Here is a 24,074-nt window from a genome sequence, read left to right as displayed (position 1 = left end):
TAAATGCTGGTCACTGCAGAGTTTTAGCTATCGCTATCGCCAGGTGTTCAGCTGTTGGCTTTTCTGCAGTGCAGCTGACACAAAGGCCTTCTGCTGCTATTGCATCTTGTGTAGTAGTTTTACCAGACGAGAAAACACTTGACATGATCAGAACATAAAAGGATCATTCTACAATTCGGGGACAATTTAGGCTTTCAAATGTTGTTTGTTTGTTTTTTAAATAACCCTATGTTTTAACATTTTCTGCTGTCCGTTAAGAAACTCAAATAATAAACCATCAAAGTGACATTTTTTTGAGATGCCATACTACAGAACCTTATAAAGTAGAGTTTAAAAATATAGTTTAATATAATCTTGACCGTTAATTTAAAGGAAGTTACCATCATACTGAATACTCAGTTTTAGATAAAACTTGTTTTATATCAACGTTTGAAAACAAGCTAGCACAAATTAACATGGATGAATAGATATATAATCTAGCATTATTTATCATAATTTACACAAGTGTATAATACTTGTTTTATGTGCATGGTAACAGGGTGTGTAGATAGCAGTGTTACAAATCAGTGCGATCAGTAAGTCTTGGTGTTTTCTCAGAGAAAGGTTGAGCTGAAAGTAAATAAATAAGTGTAGTTATATAAATAAAGGAAGGAAACTGAATTTAATATGTCTTCTGGACACCAAGTATTACAAACTATGCCAAAGAGAACTGACCTCAGAGAACTGCCACTAGCACATGACTTATGTCACTTCCTTTTTCCAAGTTTTTTCTCTTCCGTTTCCCAACTAGATAGGTTTCATAAGAGAACAGTAATTATATACTGCAAGTTATATCCCACAACACTTGTGGACTTCTGTTAAAGTATATTGATGATTAAAATATCACTTAATAATTGTAAAAGACATGTCAACAAAATTAAAAAAAAAAAAAGCAAAAAAGTGGATTCATAGTTTATTTTAACTGTTATACTTAACATGCAATTTGGTTATCAAGTGTATGGATTTTCAGGGAGTCCAGGACTTCTGACTTGTAGCTTTCAATTATTAAATCATTTACTAGCAGGGACTTAACAGAGGGGATTTAATGTCTATCAGAGAGATCAGCAAGTAAAAAAATTAACAATTTTACTTTTTGGTGAAGTCGAGGATGTTATATTGTTCTTTCTTCAGTGTGTACGCCCTATAGCTTACACATTGCTTCTTAGATGCAATGGACGGTGGATGTCGTATATTGTGTCTAAAAAAAAACAATGGACATCCCTGCACAGGCTCTTTAAAAATTGGTATGTCCTCTGAGCTTTCACCTTCCTGCTCTAATGTCTGGAGCTCCTCCATCTCATCTGCTGACAGCAGGAAGTCTTTCTTTCCTTCAAGAATTCTGTGAAAATTCCTTTCTGCATCACTCAGTCCTCTGCCTCCTGAAGTGGTTGAAAACAGGAGTTGGTAAATCCTGCTCTCCACCAAATAAAATATTATAATATTTCTGAAATCCTATGAAATTGAAGTTACGAGTCTCATTGGACTTTTTGGACCCTTGTTGACATAAAACGTGGAAGCTGCAGTCCCCGTCATTAAAAAAAAAGTCAATGTTGCCTGTTAGTCAAACCCCCTCATTATGCTGTCATTAAAAATCCCAGGATATCATAAACTGTGATGACACAGAGGCTACAAAACTCATTTTCCTTAGCTTGGTTTGTCTTTTGGCTTAAAAAGTCCAGGTAAATCTACAGGTGTAATTTTGATAGCAAGGATTAATTAAGTTAATTGTTAACATTTCCCACGGCTCAGAAAGCAAACTTGCGGTTTATGGACATTTCTTTTTCGCCACTAAACAGTGACATCTGTTACTCGTTCCAAATCCATGAACAGCATGAGGAAGTGAAACATACAGAGGATATGCATATAATCACTATGATGATAAACTCAGTGTTAATTTTAGGGACTTTCACTTCATGGTAATACCCGTTGTATGCTTGTCCTTCAATCTCCGTTTCACCTTCCCTACATCACGGCCTTTCTCTGTCTACACTGGTGTTTCCCCCTGGGTGATTCCCACTATAAATTTATGACAATCTGAATGCAGGCTAGCAACGAAAGTGAAAAAAACACACGTAAAACAGAGCAACCTAATCCCCAGAGTGCATGTTTTCTATGACATAAGTTCAATCATCTGAAATGCAAAGTTAGTGGCTTTCGGAGAAGGTCGATGTCACAGAAACACAGTGATGCAGCTGTTATGTTATTAAAGTTGGATGCTGCCCTTCCTACAGCAGAAATACCACCCCCCCGCTGTACTGACTGGACTTAGTGGCATTGTGGTAAACATGTCGCTAGATACATAAAGTGATGATGTGGATAGGGTGGCCGACCTTTGACCTTTGTTTAGAAAAAACAGAGACGTGTAAGAACGGCATCAACAATGCTTTGAGGTCAGAGACTGAACAAACAGTAGAGGGTCATGACATGAAAAGTCAGTGAGCGTCTCCCACCTGACGCCCTCAGAATCAGCTTATTCTTTGTCTCTTAGGCTATTTAATGAAGCCATGCAAGGCTTTGATGCATAAACTTGGAGGGATGGATAAAAATTTGGGGCTTTTTGATTCATTTGATATTTCTCAGAATTTGAGCCCTCCTAATAAGCACAGGAGATTACCACAGGGCGATTTTATATGGAAACAATATGTTTGCTTCCTTCAGGGGAATAATGTCACTGTTACAAAATGCTGTTTAAACGTTATCGTTCTGACGTAAAAGTTCTTTTTTTTTTCTTCTAAAATTATGTACACTTTACGTCATCGTGGACCTTTGCACATGCTTCCTGCATTACAGCATTTGTTTCCCTACCATACAGAGAACCATTGTTCACCCTTCATCGTCATAGTCCATGAAAATCAAATATCAGAAACAGGAAGAGATGTGTGAATCTAGAAATGCCTCGATAATAAAAAAAAACAAACAAACCACCAGATGAAAATTTAACTTAACAGTTTTAACTGGGATTCCAATAAGAAAGGAAACCCAACTTTACAAAGACTCTCATATAAGACCATAAAAAAGCTTCCATGTGTGCTTATTGTTACATTCAAAATAAAATATATATTTGGCTTTCACATACCAATACCAAACCAGTAACTTAAAGTTAAAGTAACTAAAGTTAGTGTATCTTTTTTGGTGAGATGGTTAACATTTGTTTTGTTCTGTGTTCATTATATTCTTTGGTGTTTATTTTGGTCAAATCCAGATATAAAAGCGTTGCAGTTTAGATGGAGTTGTTTAAAAAGGGTAGATGTGCTAGGCTAAAACTACAGCTTTCACATTTTTAGTCAGTAGCTTGTGTTATTTTCCAGCTGTTTTTGCAGTTTGTATGACACTAAAGATAAGATTTAGCACTATGTTAAAATTTCAAACATCCTGTCAGCATTAGTAATGTCCTGCTTTGACCCCCCCTCTAGCATACGTTTTGCTTCCCATTTACTTTTTTGATATATGGTCACCTTATTCACAAACAAAGTCAAGTGTCGAATCTTTTTTTTATCTCCATATCCTCTGCAGAGCCAGACAGTTTTATGTTTACTGTGGATCAGTTACGTAATTCAACAAGCTCAGTGCCTGTTTACTGATTGTCAGACAATCATAAAATGTCTGGTATGTGGAAAAAAATAAAATAAGGTAAATAAAACAGACAATATAAATCAGTGCATTCAAACAGATTGTGTACTATAAAGCAATCTGGCATGGTATGTGAGTAGGAATAATTGTGATAACAAGTACCCGACTGAAATGGTCCAACAAGGTTTGAGAATTCAAACAAAATCCTGTCTTGATCTTTAGCACAGGGAACCAATATCTTTTTCTTTCAGGAACTGTTATGAAATTATTCATTAATTTATATTTAAAAAAAAAGAAGAAACAAAAAGCAAAAAAAAAAAAGCCAACAAAAACGTTTTACTGAGCTTTTCATTGCTGCACTACCCTCTTTCTGCTGGGATACAGTGTAAACGCCCCCTAGTGCCACTAAATGGAACCAAAGAAGACCGCATTTTCTTCTGTCTACTTCCTTCTCATTTTCTCTCTACTAACTTTCCCAAAAAAATCATACTTGGGGATTTAAATGCTTCAGTGATTTCACCAATTATAACCTTGCAATAAAAGATTTGTGAGATCTCTGCTTATTTACATCTCTCCCCTTCCCAGAACAGAAGAAATGCAAATTTCAGCCACTGGAACCGAATCTAGGTCATCCTGAATGCCGGGAGGCTGAAGTTGAATGCAGCTTGAGAGGCACAATCAGTTAAAATGAGGGGATTTACAAAAGTCTTTACATGCTGCTGTATGCTTTGTTAAGCCATATCAGGTCAACCTTATATGCTTTTGCATTTGCATCTTCAGAGTGTGGTTAGACATGAGTGCATTAAAAGGATATATATAGTATCCTGTGTGTCAAGTAGGGGCCAGGGTAGAAGTGGCTGTAGCCTACATGAAAATTTGTATTTTCCCCACAATAAAATATGCATTTTGAAATAAGAAAACTGAGGTTCTATTCAAATTTCTTTTCTTGTGTTTAATCATGACATCAGCTACAGCAAAATACCAAAAAAGTAGAGACAATATACACAACACATTTAACAGCATGTGCAACTACAGCTTCTTAAGAAAAGTGACAGTGGGCATTATTTACATGACAATCGGTAATATTGTTTGCAGTATGACACACAAGTTTGATCATGCAGATGATTTCTAAAGGTTATTTGGCTCTTTACAGGAATACATATTTCACACTATGTTAAAAAATAACATATTTATTTAGCATCAGTCATCAGGGTAACAATAACAAAGACTGGGAATACCAACTTCTGCTTAAACAAATATCCACTTTATAGATATTATTGAATATTTTCATTCAGAGACATCTGAGGGCTTGGCTGACTGAAGGTTTCTTCAATACACACCTGAAATAGTGCTAATATTTCAGGCTGGGCTTTGGGATTATTGGCCATCAAATGTAGATACCTTTGTTGGAAACTACCACGATAAAAACTCTAGGCCCAAACCTGCATGAGACAGAAGTGCAGAGTTAAAAACATAAATTTTTATGTCAGTAGCTACATTAAAAAAAAAAATAAATTAACCAGCCACTTTATTAGATACCCATTCAACTACTTGTTAACACATATATCTAATCGGCCAATCACCTGGCAGCAACATTTAGGCATGTAGACATGCTTTGACCAAGCACTTGAATGGGGAAGAAAGGTGGTTTAAGTCTGAGTATTTCAGAAACTGCTGATTTATTGGGACTTTCCACAGAATCATATCAATTGTTTACTGAGAAAGGTCCAGAAGAGAAAATATCCGGTGATCAGCGGTTTTCTGGGTGAAAATCCCTTGTTGATAGGTCAGAGGAGAATGGTCAGACTACTTCCAGCTGATAGGAAGTTAACACTAACTCAAATAATAACTTGAAAAAGAGTATCTTTGAGTGCAAATATGATGAGCCTTGAAGCAGATGGGCTACCGAGGACCACAGAGAATGCTCCTGTCATCTAAGGACCGGCAACTGAGGCTACAATTCACAAAGGGTGACCAAACTTGGAAAAATGTTGCCTGGTTTGATGAGTCTTAATTTCTGTTAGATGGTGCGATCAGAATTTAACATAAATAACATGAAACCACGGATCCATCCTGACTCGTTTCAACAGTTCAGGTTGCTGGTGATGGTGTGACAGTGTTTAGGATATTTTCTTGGCACATTTTGTGTCCCTCGCTATCAACTGAATATCATTTAAGCACCACAACTTAACCTGAGTTTTCTTGCTGACTATGTCCATCTCTTTATAACTACAGTGTACCCATCTTTTGATGGTTACTTCTAGCAGGATAACACACCATGTTACAAAGCTCTAATCATCTCACAAAGAATTGAAGAAGTTCTGAGAGCAAATGAATGTCCAATCCAGTATTAGCAAGGTGTGCCTAATAAAGTGGCTAGTGAATTTATAAAATGACTCATTCACTAACGGAACATGAAGTATATTTTTAAATTAAAAAGCCACAGTAAATTCCAAAACAAGCCTACTGTTTACCCAAAACAAAAATATAATTTGATCCTGTTGAGAAACTCCAGCTCACCCGTAAAGTGCTATCCCAGGAAGCTGAACAGAGCGCTGTGCCATCAGGTGACACTCTCACTCTGCTAACACGGTTCTCGTGACCAAACAATATGGTGGCACGAGTCCCCTTCAAAACATCCCATACATTGATAGCGTAGTCATTATAACCAGCGAAGAGCAGACGGCCTGAGGGTGGAAGAAAGAGAAAGATATGGTGGAGACATAGATGAAAAGGAAGTGGGAAAACCAGGGAAGCAGACACTCACAAATTATAAGGTGAAATTCCTTTTGAATCTAAATTTGAGACAGAACAGAGAACCAAAGCGTTCTCAAGCTTTCTTGAGCCAAAACGTACTGAACACATTTGTTACAGCAATTTAAAGAGTGTTTGACTGACTCCTCACCGCTCAGAGAGAAGTCACAGGTGGAAGCGCCAAATATGATGCTGTCCTTCTGGTAGACTGCCACTTCACGGTCAGCTCTCAAGTCATAGAAACGGCACTTTGGAAAACCAGAAAACATAGAAACAACCAGTATGTAAAAACATACCAAGGTGGTTATTCCGGTAAATGGCCTACAGTGCAGATTATCAGAGTAAATCACAGCAACGAGGCTGAGGTTGCTTTTAGAGCTAAACTGATGTTGCCGTTGTTTCTGCCACGCCCTAATTAATGTGACCAATCAAATTACAGGGAGACAGGAAAAATAATGAACACTTAACCTAAATCCAACCTGAGAGGTAGCATAAAACTAAACATGTCTCATGACACAGACTACACATGTCTGTACATGTACATGGGACAACTGTTAGTAAAAATGTAACACATGTTTAATGTTTGTAAAAGGACCTTCTTCGTCTCAAAAAAAAAAACTCCCTCAAAATGCAACTTAAAGATGAAAAAAAGGAAATTCGAAATTGGAAAATGAGTCACCTAAGTTTAAAAAAAACAATCTCAACAACGACTATTGTTCAGAGACAATAACTCCAGTCTCCCAAGGGAAATGGATCCATTAATCTGGGACAATCTGCTCTTTATTGTGACCTCGTTGCACTTTATATTATCTCGCCTGACGTCTTAAAGTCTTCCTGCTTTAAGGTTTTTCTGCCAGAAAGCACTGAAGGAAAATTTCTCCCATCAATGGCTTTTTCCTTTCGTCTCAGCCACTTGTCTGCTAATATAAAACCTAATGTAGTTGTACAATTTTATCCAGGTGTAAGCTTTGAACCACAGGTCAGAGTATCAGTGCAGTCCTGCTTTCTTCCATAAACATGAAGTCTCTCACGCTTTCCAGGTTTAAGGAGGAATCATTTCATCCCAGTCCCAGCTTGAGTCCCAGTTTGTTTTAGAAAGAATTTTACTGATGACAATAAGTCTTTATACTAAGGTAATTAATCGATAATAACAATTTTACATCTTAATAAGTCTAAATAAGTGCTGATAATAAGATCACAAACAATCCTTACAGGATTTGTATTTTTTTTTTTTGTTACTTTAATGATATTACCACATTTTTAAAAATGTATTTAATAACAGTTAACTATGCACTTTAAAACTGACCTACACATTTTTTCCCTAAAAATACCTTATTATGGGTAATAAAGCTATTAATAACTAATGTGCTTTTTAAAACTCTAGGTGTCTGGCTTGAGTACTACATGGTGTCGAGACTGAAAAAAACAAACAAACTAAAGTACAATATTTTAGTGCAATAACATCTCAATGTCTTTTGTTGTCATTGCTTTTAGTCTCTTATTGATAGTTCTGTATTGATTTTCTGCATTTGGTATGTTTCTGTTTTTTTACTTCTATTTTAATGTCATCCTTAAGGTTAAGCTTATACTCAGTTTTATCTTGTTTTGTACTCTTAATGTATCTATTCTGTAGCGTTGCTTTTAAAGCACCTTTCTAATAAATAAAACTATTAATGTTGTTATAAATGCCTTGATAAGAAAAAGCGAATCACAGAGTTCACAATAAAGCTTAATAATGTTCCAAAAATAAATCAGAGGGAGCTCTGTGACTCAATATTACTGCTCCACGCAGGAACTGAGACAGTCATTTATCGTATTGTATCACTGATGGCACAGAGTGACATGAGCTCATCGAAACAAACAGATGAGCAGGTTACATGACAGGACTCACCGTCGCATCATCAGAGGCAGATGCAAATGCATCTCCACTGGGGTAGTACCTATGCACAAGTAGACAAAAGCAGGTTTAGAAATGATGCGGTAATGATGTATTTTCCATTGAAGAGGAAATTGACAGATTCTGTTTTTAATTTAAGCTTTTCTTTTGAAGTAAGTAAATTATTTTGGTGCATGATCTGCATCACAGAGCTCAGTCTGTATGACCAACACAAGAACACAAACAAGTCTTCTAAATGAAAAATGTGTTGGTTTCTCAATACTCTCCTTTTGTTCACACACTCAAAAAATATCTACAAGAAAATACAAAAATGTAAAAATAATGTCTCAGAAATAAATTAAAACTATTATATTTATTTTTGTTGAATTGTTTTTCTCTCAACATCAAAAGGCAGCAGCTGTCTTCACTCAATGTGTGAACATACTGTATGTGGTTTTGCTCTTCATGGATTTTGATTTATTCAATTTGCTCCCTTTGGCTACAGCTTTTTAATGTCTGTCAAAGAAATGATCCATTTTTCATTTGTAAAATCAAGAAACTGTGATTCACTTAAGCTTTTTAAAAGAGTAGGACCCACTTCACGCAGTTGATGTCAGACTCGTGGCTCTCGAAAGATTGAATGTTCTGTCCAGAGCGCATGTCCCACACATTGGCCTTCATATCACAGCCCTGACAACACAAACACACACATACAGATAAACAGACACACACAGGCGTACAAAGAAAATATTGTTGTTCTCCAGTAAAATCCCAGTTTCTTCATCATAGTTCAATGAAAACCAAACACAAAGAAGTGAATTACAGGGTTTCCCCTGAAGAAGACCACATAAATCTCAAACCAATCCACAGAATATTTCTCTCTCTCTCTTTCGCTCTCACCCCAGAGACAAAAGTGTTTCCAGTCTCAGATGGGGCGAGGTCCAGGGACAGGACATCAGCTGTGTGACCGTGGAAACTCTGCAGCAGCTGCCCGCTCTCCACATCCCACAATGCACATGTGCCATCGCCACTGGAGGTCAGGAGCTAGCAGACACAAATGTACAGAGATACATGAATATAAGAGCAAGGCCATGCATCTTCTTTATATATACAACACTTTTTATCACTCATGCCTGTTTGTTTAACCCTTAAGCAACCCAACTACTTTAGCAGCTAAAATGATAAGCATCATTTATGACCCAATCATATTTTATGGAAACTTCAACTAAAAGCACAAACTGCAGAACTAAATAATTTAGACAATTGCCATTTTACAAAACAATTTTTTTAACCCAAAGGTATATTTCAGTGAATTGTGTAGTACAATTGTGTATTTTTACATGCTAGTATAATTTTAACACCAAAATATGACACCATCGTCAGTGTGTTTTTTCCATCCTGTTCTAACTATACACAAAGCTCTGATTGTTGATGTGTAATATTATAAAACACTGAAATATAACTAAATGTTAGCAGTCAGAAATAAATACAGTCCTTTCCACAGCATTGGGGAGTTCCTGTAAAAACTCGGAGAAGCAGATTGAAGTAATCATGGCATGAAACGTCACAAAGGCACGTTCCAATATCTGATTGAGGTTAGAAATGATTTTTAGGGAAATGTTTTTAAATATCTTTGCCCAATCGAGAACCTTGAAGCCAGTGAAACCCAGACCATAGAAACTAAACAAAAAGGAAGCTTAGAAATATTAAAATAGTTTGGAAAGCCTATTTTTTGGTTGAAACTGGGATACACAACAGAACAATGATCCCAAGCACACCAGCGAATCTACAGCAGAATGGCTGAAAAATAAAATAATCAAGGTGCTGTCCTTGCAGCACCTTGATTATTTTTGATTTTTTTTTTTGCTGCGAAATGTGGTTCTAAAAACTACTGAATCATGAGGCGTCCATTTTCACATGACTGTTAACTCTAGCACTTGATTAATTCAGAGAAGTGAAGGTTTCTTTACCCTAAACACCCACACAGACATATGATTAGTGGTTTTATCTTTGCTGGGTTTTTTTCCTCCTTCTTTAAAAGTATTTTTAGCTGCTTGGTTTCATTTCTCAGTTCAATTACGTAGAAATGAAACAGATAATACACTAGATAGTGTGCTCCTAATCATTACGCAATTATGGTCAAATAAAGTACTTTTTTAAAAATTAAGCGTTCGGCTTGTTTTATTCTGCTTTTATAGATGGATTGCTCTGAGGGGTTGTCAGTTAATTTGCCAGGAAATCTGACCTAAAGAGGAACCTTTGCCTATTTATTAGTCAAGGCAGGTTTTTTTTCTATAGCACAGTTCATGCACAAGACAAATCAAAAGGCTTTACATAAACATTAAAAGGACATTAATAATAAAAACCTAAAAAAATAAATACATGAATGAAATAAAATTAAAAACAAAACAAAATATCGAGAAACCGTCATCAGAATACATGAAGTGAGTTGCATATGATACAAACAGGCAACGTGGGGAAGAAGAGTACATCCTCTCTGTTACAAAAACTCTTACTATGTATCTGAATACAAAGAAGCAGACAAAATGTCAACAAATCCTCTAATGAAAACAGATTACGGGCACTTAGAGACACATGCAGACATCTGAGGTCCCTGCCGGCTGGTGGATTAGAGAGCTCCTGCTGGATGACCCCAGGCACAAAAAACACCACACATCCTGCCTGCACCAAGCGGTAACTCCAGTTTCAACACGAATATAATTATCAGTAAGCCACAATTACTCCCACACACAGATGGAAATCTCAGCGATCTGACGGAGAGCCTTTGCATCACTTTACGCACCACCAGCCTGACCTTAAAACTTCCATGGTTGGTTCGTTATTACTCAGTGAAACCACACAACAGCACCAGCTGAAAACCTGAGCTAACACACGGATATACACAAATACTACACGATCAAAGCATGTAATCTAGACTTTAAGGGATTTTAAAGCTGCTCAATTGAGTCTCCTACACACTGCTGCAGTAAAATATACGGGAACTTAAAAAATATAAAGACTGGCATGCGTGACAGTGTGTTGAAGGGAGAAAAAAGACGACAGACAGGAAGACGACATGCATGTGTGTATTTTTGTGTTAAATGTTCTGCCCTCAAGTCACTGTGCTCCACTCTTCTTTAGATAAAAGCCACTCAGTGTCTATTAATACACCCATGAGAGAGGATCATACCTTCCCCCCCCCCTCGTCTCTTTCCGGCCCCTCCTCATCCCTGCCACCCATTTCCTTTCTCCTCTCCTTCCCTGCCCTCATTTTACCTCCACTCCCACTGTGTTCCTGTGCCTCACCGAGGGCCAAAGTGAAGTAAATTATTAATGCCAAATATTTCAGGTCGTCTCCTTCATGTTCCCTTTTTGATTCTCTTCCTCTCCCTACCTGTACAGAAAAGACCCCTAACTTTCAACATATGGAAGCCAGTATTTAAAAGAAAAATGAAGAAGATAACCGTCACTATTCCTTGAAAAAACAAGACTGATTAGATGTAATGAAGGAGGGATGGAGGTGGAAGGGAAACATTCATACGATGAGCAGCTTGATCGGATAATTATGCCATGTTTTTTCTTTATATTTAGCAGTGCTACAAAAGCTTTTCTCGCTATCATGGCTCAAAGTAAAGAAAAATCCTTGTTGCACTCGTTGGCTGCATTGAATATGCTACCATGTACTTCTACTGGCTATTTGAGAAGCCTGGAGGACCACATCCCCTAAAAGCTCCACCAGCTGATGCGCCGCTCACCTGCATGTCAGAGTTGGTGAAGGAGCAGCCTGACACATAGTTGGTGTGCATAGCAACCGACTTCTTCTTCGCAGCCAAGTTCTCATTTTTGTCCAGAGACAACGGGATGACTGAGCACTTGTTATCCAGGCCACTTTGGGAGAAAGCAAATGTTCAGTAATGGGTTTCACCCCAGTTACAGCGACAAAGTAGTCACCGATAACCATTCATGATTAAACACAAAGATCTTTCCCCCTACCCGCATGCTATAGCACAGCCCGAGGGGGCATAAGCACACGCCAGCACCCACGTGCACGGCAGGGGAACTCCATGCTCCTGTGGGCAACAGAGAACGTAATAAACACACATACGCAAAGAAAAAAAATGGTTATTATGGTTAAAAAAAACACATATCTTCTTTTTTAACATAAAAACAAGCAAGGCAGCTTGTGCACAGCTGTGGTTTAATCTGGATGTGGTGTGTATTAATGAGGATTAAATTCAGTGTACTTATGCCTCCTCGTCACGAGGCATAACGGCTAGAAAAGCTGAATCCTGGCTATCATTTAAGGCCGGACACATACACTGAGTGATTATGGGGGACAGATGGATAGATAATATTTGAATTCATATTTCCATATAGTCGTGTCAAGTCCTCTTTCTCTCTCTTTGAGGATATAGGATGGCCCACTCACACCCTCAACACCAGCACATATGGTGATGGAACATGCATCTGAGCATTCAGAGGAAGAGAAAAATCACTCAGACTTACATAACAGACGGAGATTGATTCTGATCTTTTTTTATGTTGAGGGAAATTATTAAGGTAGACTGAAAACATGAGCATTAGCATTAATGCAAGAGCACTAATGGTGCTGTAACAGTATGCATTATATGTTATATTTACTCAAAAAATTAAACTTGTTATTTTTAAACTTGGGACAAGGTTCCTGTAATGTAATTTTTGCTGCAACTTGAGATGAATTTGGACTGAAGCGTGAAAGATTCACAGCAGCAGATTGTCATATTTTGCAAGCCCCTGACGTAAAATGTTCCTCTTTTCCTTTCCAGAAATTTGCAAGGAGAGGAAAAGCACATGATGTTTCCAAGTTCCCAAATTTCATAGACATGAAATTCATAGTTTTTTTTGTAATTTTGCAAGAATAATAAAAAATGCACTAAAAGTTCAAGGAATTCTTACACATACAAAAACGCCACATAAAGGTTTACACACCTTATTAAGAGTGAATGCATCCCAGACGATCACTTTTCCGTCCTAGGATAGAGAAATGAAGTCTTTTAATGGAAAAATAAACGCACAAAAACAAATAGGCCAACACAGAATAACAGACACACTGTTGTGTCATAGAAACAACACAATATTTATCTTTAGATACTACATCTTGTGTATGGATGTATGTGTGTGTGTGTGTGTGAGCAGGTGCATACCTGTGATGAGCTGACCATGCGTCGCTTGTCTTTGCACCAGTCCATACACAGCACCTTGTTCCCGTGACCCTTCAGTACACGTCTGGTCTTTATGGAGAGAGCACTCAACACCTCAACCTTCTCTGCCACCTGGTGCACTGAGGTGTAAAACACACGCGCACACACACACACACACACGCACACACACACACACACACACACACACACGCGCACGCACGCACAATTTACCAGTGAAAAGGAAGTGAAAACATTAGCAAAACAAGTGGTTTTTATGAATGTAGAAATCTGTGCATTTTGCTGTTTTTTCTAACAATTTCATAATCAAAAAAATCTTTATCTAAAAAAAGATAAAGATATTTTTTATATTTCTCAACTGCTAATGCTCTGTTGTTGTACATTTCACTTAAATGCACATTAGCCTGTTATTAAATATCAATGATCTGATGCTCTCACTCTGCCAGTGAACATCACTGTCGATAGGCGATGCTTTTATCAGATAGATATTTAGTAAACTTGGCTTTCAAAACTGCTGTCATGTAATGTTTTTGTAGTTCAAATATGCTTGTTATTAGATCATTGCTAGCTCTGCCAGTAAATTACAGCATTAGTGGGCATAACGCTAAAGAGTTTGTCCTTGCAGGCGCACTGTTGCCTCTGCATGTCAGCTTCATAGACTGTAGCCCTAAATTATTATGATTATTATATATAAAGGCAGTTGTAACATTCAAGTGACAAAAAAACATTAATAATTCTGATCTGCCAAATAAAGTTTTTCATTCCCCAGCACTTTTAACTAACAGCCGTATATTTCCAGTGTTTTCTATACCAGACTTATTCATGATCAAATATCCCCCCCCCCCCCCCCCCCCCCCTCTTTTTTTAAGGTTCCCATCCTTTGCCCCTCAATTAAAATAACAAATCCTGGAAACGCCCCTGCACAAAACCTCTCCTTTGCCACCCCATGTAAAATTTCAGAGACAAGTCCAACAGCTGGCAGCTGCATATTTTAAGCAGATAAGAAAATGTTTCATTAGAAAACGAGAAGCAGAGTGCTTGAAGCTCGTTTTGCTGTTTGTTTAATTCATCACTTACACTCCACGTCGTTCAGCTTGTTTCGCTCCTCCTCCAGCTTCTTCTTCAGAGTCTCGCTCTCCCTCTTCAGTGACTCCAGGGTTTCCCCTTTTTGGAGCCCCTGACAAGCCATCTTCGAGAGCAGAGAAAAGAGGAGAGCAGAGGGAGGAAGGGAGCGGGAAACAAGGGAGAATTGGGAGAAGCGGGTGGTTGGCGGTTAGAGGTTTGTTTAAATAGTCCTCGAGCGCGACTGTGATGCTGTTGCGCGTGCTGCACTCCGCTGCTCTGCTCAGCCTCCTCCCCCTCTCTGCTCCCTGCACCGCTGTTCACCGGGAGCTCCTCAGTCTCCACCTTTTGTCTTATTCCCATATTCCAGTTATGGCATGACAGCTGCTTTCAAAACGCGTTGTTATTTAACATAAAAATTTATGCAAGAAAATTTATATGAGAAAATATTAAGATGTTTAAATAATGATGAGGCATTATATATGAGAAAGCTGACAATCTTCAGTTTAAGTTTGTGGGACAATTCTGAAAAGGTAGGTCTAAATCCTATTTTGAGTTTTTAGTTTTTCATCAGTTTTTTTCTGGAAAATGTTCATTAAAGTTAATTTAGACAGTCCGATTGAAGGACTGTCTAAATTCACATTAACATATCTAAAAAATTCGAAGTATATTATACATAATTGTGACTATATAAACTGCTATTGTAAATCTATCCAAGCGCCTGCTTATAAAAAATAAAATTAAAAACCACCACAATCTTAGAAAATGTTGCTATACTTTATTTGTTATTTTTTGTGGTGGAAAATTGAAAGAAATAAAATTGTGAGCCTCTATATGTCTTATATGTTATTTACTGAAATGTCTGCAGAGGGACCAACTCATCACAGAAGGTAAGACAGTCTGCAAACGAGTGGCCACGAACAAAGAAATGATTCAATATTTAAAGCTTGATTCTCACGCATGCATGCTGGCTGGAGTCTAACAGAGTGAAGCCAGATTGACCTAAACAAAGATGCAAGATGCATAAACCAGAGCTGCTCTGCTCGCCTTGAGGCACATGCAAAGGGTCACTGCTTATACACTCCCATTTACGTTAACCTGTGTGCAGACAAACAAAGCTTTCACAGTAAAACAAAGAACAGAGTAAAACAGTTACAGCTCTTATTTTTCTTCTACACTTCTCAGCGCCAGTGCTGGAAGTGAGTCGCTCTTCTTGCATCACTTTGCCACTACTGGAGATTCCAGGCTCTGGTTGCCTAGGTAACCCTTTACCATATTGCCGCCCCGCACCCTGACACATGGCTCAGTGGTTCGCTTCGCTCTTACTGATGCTAAAAAAAGTTTTATATTTCTTTTAGTTTGTTTATCATATTCTCTCTGGAGACGTCATCTTTCAGGCTGCTTTTAAATAAAAGGTTAAATGGGTAAAATTATTACTGGTCAGTTTGTTTCCTGCGCCATCTTTAGGTAATAAATGGTATTACATGAAAGTATAGCCCAGCCCTTGTTTAACTTTGCCTGATGTCTCTTCAGCACAATAAAGAGATTTCTATGACTTGAGCTCAGAGCAGCTGTTTCTTCACATTCTGTTAATAGCTTTTTTAGTAGAATTTAATGAGTGGTGGTGATGATTGTGCACTACCACTTAAATGAATTTAATCATTGTTTTTATTTATTTTACTAAGTTTAAACCCATAGCGGTAGCACCTATACATTCATGTAACAACAGCAGCAGGACACATAAAGCTTGATGAATTACCTAGCAGGTGATGATACAGCATGTCTAAACATGCTGCAGTTTCAATACTGTGCCATGTTGATAGTGATTAACGTGTTTGTGTGTCCTTTTCTGCAAGTGAATATCAAATAAAATTGACAATTTTTCCCACACTGGCCATTCAAATGTTATTTAACATAATCATTACATCAAACCTCAATAGAATCAAAGTAGGCAGTTTGATCCTTTGTTACAGATCTATTGTTTGTTTAATTGAAGCAGATATGTTAATATTATGTAAAGTACATGTTAGGAAGTGTATTTCTGGCCTTGTTTGGAGATGATCACAGGGGACACTGGTGTCAAGTGAGCTGAGAGCCACTTCCTGTGTGTGTGTGTGTGTGTGTGTGTGTGTGTGTGTGTGTGTGTGTGTGTGTGTGTGTGTGTGTGTGTGTGTGTGTGTGTGTGTACATGTCAAAAGGTGCTGATGAGCGATGGGTCATTAGTTAAACAGATGCTGCACAAAGTGTGAGTGTCTTCAAACTAAAGATGTACCTCACATGTAGAAGCACGTCCTGATTTTACCACTAACCCTAACACTAAGCCACAGGAAGAAATATATATTTTTTAAAAAACAGCAAGGAAATTGTTTTACAGACAAGTGCAAATAATTTGTTTACACCCATCTGCTACTACAGCTTTAATATTGTGATAAAATTAAAATACATATTAGAATAGTAGCATTTCTTTCCAGCATGGAAGTACAGTAACTTGGACAGGTGAGCTAACCTGATTTCCACCTGTCAAAACTACGAACACTGGCATTTAGCTCTGTAAAGTGAATAATTTCAAAGTAATAAAATTGTTTCGATATTTAACAAACAAAAAATCTCCAGTTCATCTGCAGAATGAGGCAACTAAATTAATAAAATGGAGCAAGCTACCAAGCTCAAACAGAGCTAAACGATATTTATGTGTTCCCTAAATGCAGATAATACTTGACTCACACATTTTTTTACATTTAAAGGGGAGTAGCAGAATATCTGCCTTCAGATATGCAAGGTTGTAGCATTCATGTTAGTGATGCTGGAGGCAACGAGCATTAGTGACAAAAACATCCTGCAGCACTGTTGAGCATACCAAGCTGTCCATATTATCCCTCGATTGGTGAGTTAGGAACACTCCGGGCATTTTTTGCCAGTATTGGAGAAACAGACGTCTCATCATGTGAATTGTTAGGTGGTAGCTGCTCAAGTATAAAGCTTTTAAATCAGGGACAGAGGACTTTTTTTTCACAAGGGCTACACATGACATCTATGCTTATGTTCAATTTAATAAATTTAATAGACATGGTTGATTAGCTTAAAGGCTATTTGCCGGCCCTGAAGGGCGAAGACCTTTTCTCTAAAAACAACAACCTTCTGTTAGAAAATGTTGACTGCTTAGGTATAAATTTGTTGCACAATCATAAGATTACTTACATAAATGCAGTATCAGCTTTTAAATTAGGCTACATCTTGTTAATTGGTATGCATTGCATGAGCCAATAATGAATGATTATGTTATGAACATGGACTCGGGCTGTTTTTATATAATGGTAATGAATAATTCGAGACTGCCACAACAATCATAAGTGGTGCATGCTCTGTTGTATTTCAGGTAAACAGCAGTACACACTCATTGCAATCATTCACAATGGTATTCATTAGCATAATGCTGCCTTTTGTTTGATTTTTGAGGGGAGGTGTAGCGATGAAAATGAAAGGAGAACATTACCATTTCCACACAGAGGGAGCAGTAGTTGGTGGCCTCGTTCTTAATGTAGATGTTCATCAGAGGACTCGGTTTACTGCAGCTGTCGCAGGGGCCAAAAGTGGCCGCCACGAAAGTCTGGTCACACATGGCTGCAGAGGATCACCAGCACACCTGCAGAAACCCACAAGACACACACATAAAGATGACTTTAATCATCAGGATTACATGTTGGAGGGTTTTCTTTGTGGCTCTTCTGGTTTCTTTTCTCAGCTCTGACCACTTGTCTTGTTTTGCGTTTGTGTGTGTGGAGCTGTACAGAAGATAAGCAGCTGGTAATCTACTCCAGCCTGATCCTCCTCTGAGGAGAGAAGCTATTCTGGGAACCACACACATCCAGCAACACCGAGTTCACAGCAGTGCATGATAAAGGACTTCCAAATCTGAACTAAATATGGTCATCCAAAATATGGATCAACATTTTATCGCTTCCCTACACAATTATATACATTTAAACTGAAACTCAAACAGTTTCCCTCATTTATAATGAATTATCATTTCATGTCATTGGCTTTCCATGACAGTATAACTCATATAATGAGTAAATAATGTATATATAGAACAGCATAGTGTCATATTGGTAGATTGCATTGAGAAGTTTGCACACAAACTCAAAAAAGTTCGTTTTCATTTGAACTTCTTACCGTCCTTTGATGTGTGATGTAATCACATATCAACTTTCTGTTTAAGTTGTCCTCATATGATCTTTTGTATCAAGTGTCTTAATCATTTGGATACATTTAAATACCCAACACGGTCTTTGATGATTTTATCTAAACTGCAGAGTCAAACATCTAAAACACCAGCTTCCAGTCAGTCCACACAGATAGCTGCCATATCAACAAATAACAATAAATCTTACCTTACAAAATACTTTTTCCCCTCTGTAGAGCAGCTGCTTGTCTCTGGAGATCTAAGTGGATGTTTTCTAGTGAAGAGGATTGTCAGTGAGGGACAGAGAGGGAATGGTAAGCTTCTTAGTGAAGCATTTAAGCCCCAACTCTGCTCTGCTTTTACCACCATGCTTTATACACTCCTGCAGCATTACCTGTAAGGCCTGGGAGGTTACTTTTACTGTGTAACCCCAGTGCATTAGTCTTTTGGATCACCACCAGCTGCACAATTACTTTATGGCACCAATTTACCAGTTATAAGCACAACCGGATTTGCAGAGGGTTTTACAGAAAAAGTGAAAATATTTCAGTGAGCAGCACTTCTGTGGGTGAAAATGTCTCATTAATGTCAGAGGACAATAGCTGGAGTGCTTCCAGCTGATAGGAAGGCAACAGTAACTCAAACAACCACATGTTACAACTAAGGTATGCAGAAGAGCACGTCTGAATGTTCAATGTGTTGAACTTTGAAGCAGAAGGGGCCCTCAGTATCAGCTGGTATCAGTTGGCCATCATTTAAACCCACAGTCTGATCACTTATTTCAGAGTGAAAAGACACCTTCTGATGACTGCTTCCAGGAGGTTGACTCACCGTGTCATGAAGCTCAAATCATTTAAAAGTGTTTTTAGACTGTGACAGGGAGTTCAGTGTACTCAAATGGGCTCCGAAGTCACAAGATCTCAGTCCAGTAGAGCACTTTTTGGGAACCGATTTGCACCACGGGTCAGCTGACATCTGCAGTAAATTGTGTGTGATGATGTGATGCCATCATGTCGATATCAAACAAACTCTGAGGAACGTTTTCAGCAGCTTGTTGAAACGGTGCCACAGAGAATTAACACCAAGCCAAGTGGGTACTAGCGGGGTGTAACTAATGAAATCTGCTGTTCAGCAAAATATTGATTTGAGTTTAAGCATAATAAACATTTTTGTTCATCAAAAGCTCAGAAAGTACAGTACCCTCAACAGATTAAAGGCAATGACATCTAAATGAAATCAGGGAAACTGTGTGTAAACCTTCCAATTTTCAGGTTTTGTGCTTTACCTCAGAAATCAGACTGCTTCACCCCCCAAAAGAAAAAACAAAAATTCCACATCTTATTTTGTTTCATGATTACGTTTTCCTAAAACAACCCAAAACTCTCAAAAATAAGAAACACGGAAACCCAAACAGTGCGGAATTCTTTTATTTTACTTTTACAGATTTGACAATTTATTCCAAGTTTCTTAACAGTGAACACATTCACTAAGCACAGCTACCAGAAACTACAAACAGTCCAGTTTTTCCAAATGTACACATGGGATCGGAGAGGAAACATCTGGTACCGGCTTCAGCATGTTCACACCAGTACCTCAAGAGCTGGGGAGGGGATGTATCTCTTTTTAAGTTAGTTTTGAACATTTCTTTAAAACGGCACAATTTATGCTAGTGCTGATGAGAACAATGGTAATTTATAATGTCTGAGTCATATCATACAGCCGATTCTCTCTTTAGTATGGAAATGCAGAGTGAATGAATGACATATTTCTCCTGTTTGAGAGCCCAAGAGAAGCCCAGGGGAACAAGATGCTGCAGCAGCTCTGCTCAACTAAGAAAGTAACACGAACCACTGAATGAATGAAGATGCTTTTTGTTTTTACTCTGAAACTAGCTAATCCTTTGCAGTGTCCTCTGACTCTGAGCTTCATCTCTGACACCTGTGCCACACATCAACTTATAATGTTAACAAAGAGATGTTAGTCAGTCAGGACATTACCTAGAGGAAGGTCAACAGGCTGCACTTGTGTGAAAAGAACGGGGAAGTTTGATGGATTTCTTTTTACAGTCCATACCCATCTATCGTTTATCAGATTTCCTCTGCAGTGTTGAAAAAAAGTTCATTTTGATGTCTGTGACACCAACTGCAGGACCGAATGACACGCAATCAAAATAAAAAACACATTTCTATTCATTTTACAGTGAAAGAAAAAAAAAATACTGCACTGACAGAACAAAACAATGCCATAATGTTCGTTGATCATGTGTGTAAGTCATTCAGATAGCAAGTGATTCAGATAAGGCTTGGTCTACAATGTGCAGCTAAAAATCATGATACACTTCAACGTTTTTAAACATTCATATAATTGATTAACTCCTTCAGTAACCATCTTTCTTACGACTACAAGATATGTTCTCTTTGCACACAACATGCACTAAACCAACTACAAATCCAACCAATATAACAAAAACATGGTCCCAGGAAAGTGCAACACAAAATAGCTTTACATAATTACTCCACTTAAAATTAGAGTTTGGCATTCGTACGTCACCTTGATAGTTTTTTCCCCCCCTCTGAATGTAAATTTTACATCCTTGAAAAGGTTTGAAAAATTTAAATCAAAACTGCAGAATCCAGTTCATGTGTGTAAGGAGAAAATATTCCATCAAAGTGAAATGTGTTTTTTGAAAGGGTAAGGTCACCGCGCAAAATAAGGTTCACATCAAGGCGAGAGGCAGCCTAATACTAACGGTACAACAAGAAGTAAACTAGAAGTGCCAAAAGACGAGGCAGCGAACAAAGGAAAAGCTGTTTTCACACACAAACTCTGAATAATGGCTGGTGAATCGGGTCACTGCATCCTTTTACTTCTTTTCCACTGTGCCCAGTCTAAACTGGTTTTATACATTTTCTCAAAAAGCACTTGTGCCCAACCCCAACCAGTGATGTCAGTGAATATAGGAGGGGCTATCACAAGAAACTGACCAATGACTGGCCTGATTTCTTCACATGGAAATGACCCAAAATCTGCTGGTAACACTGCATAATAACGGTTTCTCACACCTGCTGAAATGTGAGCTTATTCTCGGAACTGTTTTCACATCAGCACTGGTTCCAGTACTGCTGCCCACGTAAGTGGGAAAAGGGGATTTTGTTTAGGTGAGGATGCCACCTGGGTAATGTAGGAGGTTGGACATGATACACCCATTTAGCTCCTTTTTTTAACGTGAGCTGGCAGGTTAAATATATTAAATATCTCATGCAACTCTTCTCACAAATCCAGCAGATGCATGTGTGAAAACTACTTCAATCCCAACATGGGCAGATTACCAGACACTCGTCCGACACTTCACCTGTGCCTGGGTTTCTCTTCTTTAAAATCAAAAGCATGCACTTGGATTTTGCCAAACCCATGCAGTTTAAGTGGGGGCAGCAGGAGTAGCAGTGCATGCAAGCAAACAATCTGAGCTGAAAGAACATGTGCACCAACAACAAAATGACAAAAAACAAAACTTCTTTGTCACCCTTAACCCAGCTGTGAAACTGAGAAGAGGAATAAATGAACACATTCTGTTTTTCTGGTAATAAAAGTCCACGTTGGGACATGCTGAGTGAAGGTGGACGGGTAGGAGATGTAAGAGGAGTCGAACAGAGCTGTGTTTGTGAGAGGATGCAGCAGAGGGAATGTAAAGCTCAACAGATTTTTGCAGCCTTTTGCATCTATTCTGCTCAGTAATACATGGCTTTAGATTATCTTAAGAAAATAACAATACTGAACAAAGTAAATAATCACACAATGACAACAGTAAAACATTTTTATGGCTCTGAGCCAGAAGACAAGAAAAAAAAAAAACAGTAAGCAGAGTGTAAGGTTGGTACTCATACAGTATGTGTTCATGTCAGTGTTTCCTGTGACCCTCGGCTTTGGTCACAGCTGTAAACGGTGCAGACTGTCGCAGGTTAAACCCTTTGCAGAGTTTGAACCTTAAACCTTCTCAATCTGTCCTCGCCTATAAAACCTGTGCTACACTTCATCTGCCAGACATGCAGGCTAAACATGACAAAAAAAATATCTCAAGGTTTAAGACGCGACCTAACAAATAATTATCTGTGCCGGCACTCATTAAAGATACTACATATTTACCTGATATTGACATAATAGCCAAGGAAGCAACTAAAACTGTCTCTAAGAAGCTGTTTGCCGTGGGAAAGAGTGGTCCCATCCTTCACTTCGGACACATTCGCTGCAAGGGGGAAGCTTCTAATCTTAAAAAGGGATGTAGCTATAAGTGCAATAAATAAAATACAGGATATATATTATTCATATTTATATAGATATTTATTTATGTATAAATAATATAGTACAGATGATGAATTTTGTCTTGGCTTGACGTGTTCAGAGAATAAAACGTACAAAGTGAAATCTGCTCAGTGGTCACCTCAACACGGGGTGGAGAGAGCGCTGACTTTTTCACCTCATCATTCAGCTGCCCTCACACAGGAGCTCAGAATTTACCCAACATGAGGGCGGACTGCTAGACTGACAAATCATAACTTGTTTTGAGGCTTCAGCTCCACCTGGTGGGCCTGCTCTCGTGTATCGAGACAATAACAACAACAACAACAACAACTATCTTAACGATTACTGGAAACGCAGATGAAGGATCGATGGCGAGTCCTGGAGGCATTGATCTGGTCCTGTGGCTTCTCTAAGAGGCGGGCGTTTTGTACAAGCAGCGGATGATGCTCAGGGCTTACGGCCAGATTTAAACCAGCGGAAATAACCACATGTGTGCGTATCTGTGCGTTCGTGAAAGAGAGAAGGCGAGTGTGCGTCTGTACGTTCGGAGGATGAAAGTACTTTACAGATGTGACGTGTCTGCATTTTTCATGTATGTGCGTGCATGTCTGAGTTTAAACTAGAGAAACTGCTGAACCCTTTCACCCGTTTATTTAAACATGACTTCAAATCGTGTTAACGTGAGTGAAATTTGCGAGTGTTTGTGGTGTTTTAAATTTTTCGGGGAGACGGTGACTTGCAAATCCGACTGTGGCCACTAAGACAAATTCGCCGCAGGGCTCAGAGTGCTCTGGTGGGCTCGCATTAGACACGGGTGAGGAAGGCCAAGTTAAGCGAGCTGGGGATCTGGATGGTTTCCAGTGCGAGGCAAGAAGGGTTAAACGGGAAGGTGACAGGATAGATCATCTTCGTGTCCATCAACAGCTGGGGACTCTCACAGCGGTCCCGCAAGCGAGTCTGGAGAGAGAGATGATGGAAAAAGTTCATGTGCATTAAAAATAAAATAAAAAAAGGTATTAGACAGAAAATATATTAAGCCAGTCTGTTTGAAGACTCGACAAGTAAGAAAAGTTATCTTGGTGCAGAATCGATT

The 24,074-nt window shown here is 38.4% G+C and overlaps 2 protein-coding genes across 7 annotated transcripts in view; both read right to left on the bottom strand.

The window, feature by feature from the left end:
- Positions 1-4,560: 4,560 nt before the first annotated feature.
- Positions 4,561-19,007, bottom strand: gnb5b (guanine nucleotide binding protein (G protein), beta 5b). 2 transcript variants are annotated; one of them, XM_085385061.1, is made up of 13 exons: positions 18,891-19,007; positions 17,993-18,142; positions 14,515-14,626; positions 13,423-13,559; positions 13,208-13,249; positions 12,233-12,309; positions 11,995-12,127; positions 9,140-9,283; positions 8,838-8,929; positions 8,255-8,303; positions 6,515-6,611; positions 6,130-6,296; positions 4,561-5,051 (listed from the first exon to the last, which is right to left on the bottom strand). In XM_085385061.1, the coding sequence occupies exons 2-13, from the start codon at positions 18,116-18,118 to the stop codon at positions 5,040-5,042; spliced, it is 1,188 nt and encodes a 395-aa protein (XP_085241187.1). In that variant the 5' UTR covers positions 18,119-18,142; positions 18,891-19,007; the 3' UTR covers positions 4,561-5,039. The 2 variants fall into 2 exon arrangements, with proteins under 2 accessions (XP_085241187.1, XP_085241109.1); XM_085384983.1 differs by lacking the exon at positions 18,891-19,007 and having other exon boundaries at positions 17,993-18,258.
- A 1,092-nt stretch (positions 19,008-20,099) lies between these two features.
- The window catches only part of myo5aa (myosin VAa), a 63,780-nt gene continuing 59,805 nt past the window's right edge, over positions 20,100-24,074 (bottom strand). For all 5 annotated transcript variants that reach the window (XM_085383466.1, XM_085383597.1, XM_085383540.1 and 2 more), the window contains one exon: positions 20,100-23,938. In XM_085383466.1, coding sequence (XP_085239592.1) covers positions 23,786-23,938 — 153 coding nt within the window. In that variant the 3' untranslated portion in view covers positions 20,100-23,785. The remainder of the gene's footprint in view (positions 23,939-24,074) is intronic.

This window comes from Rhamphochromis longiceps, linkage group LG1, assembly GCF_057381845.1.
Source record: "Rhamphochromis longiceps isolate RC_006_pf linkage group LG1, R_longiceps_female_GT1.1, whole genome shotgun sequence".
NCBI lineage: Eukaryota > Metazoa > Chordata > Actinopteri > Cichliformes > Cichlidae > Rhamphochromis > Rhamphochromis longiceps.
The sequence above is the reverse complement of the archived record's forward strand: the minus strand, read 5'-3'. Positions and strand labels throughout refer to the sequence as shown.

What these genes read in the sequence shown, in the direction of transcription:
- gnb5b (XM_085385061.1), bottom strand. Translation starts at nt 18,118, where the DNA reads ATGTGTGACCAGACTTTCGTGGCGGCCACTTTTGGCCCCTGCGACAGC. An exon ending in GCTCCCTCTGTGTGGAAATG is followed by an intron (nt 14,627 to 17,992) that starts GTAATGTTCTCC and finishes CTGCTCTCGAAG; the next exon opens with ATGGCTTGTCAGGGGCTCCA. An exon ending in ATGCATTCACTCTTAATAAG is followed by an intron (nt 12,310 to 13,207) that starts GTGTGTAAACCT and finishes TGTTGCCCACAG; the next exon opens with GAGCATGGAGTTCCCCTGCC.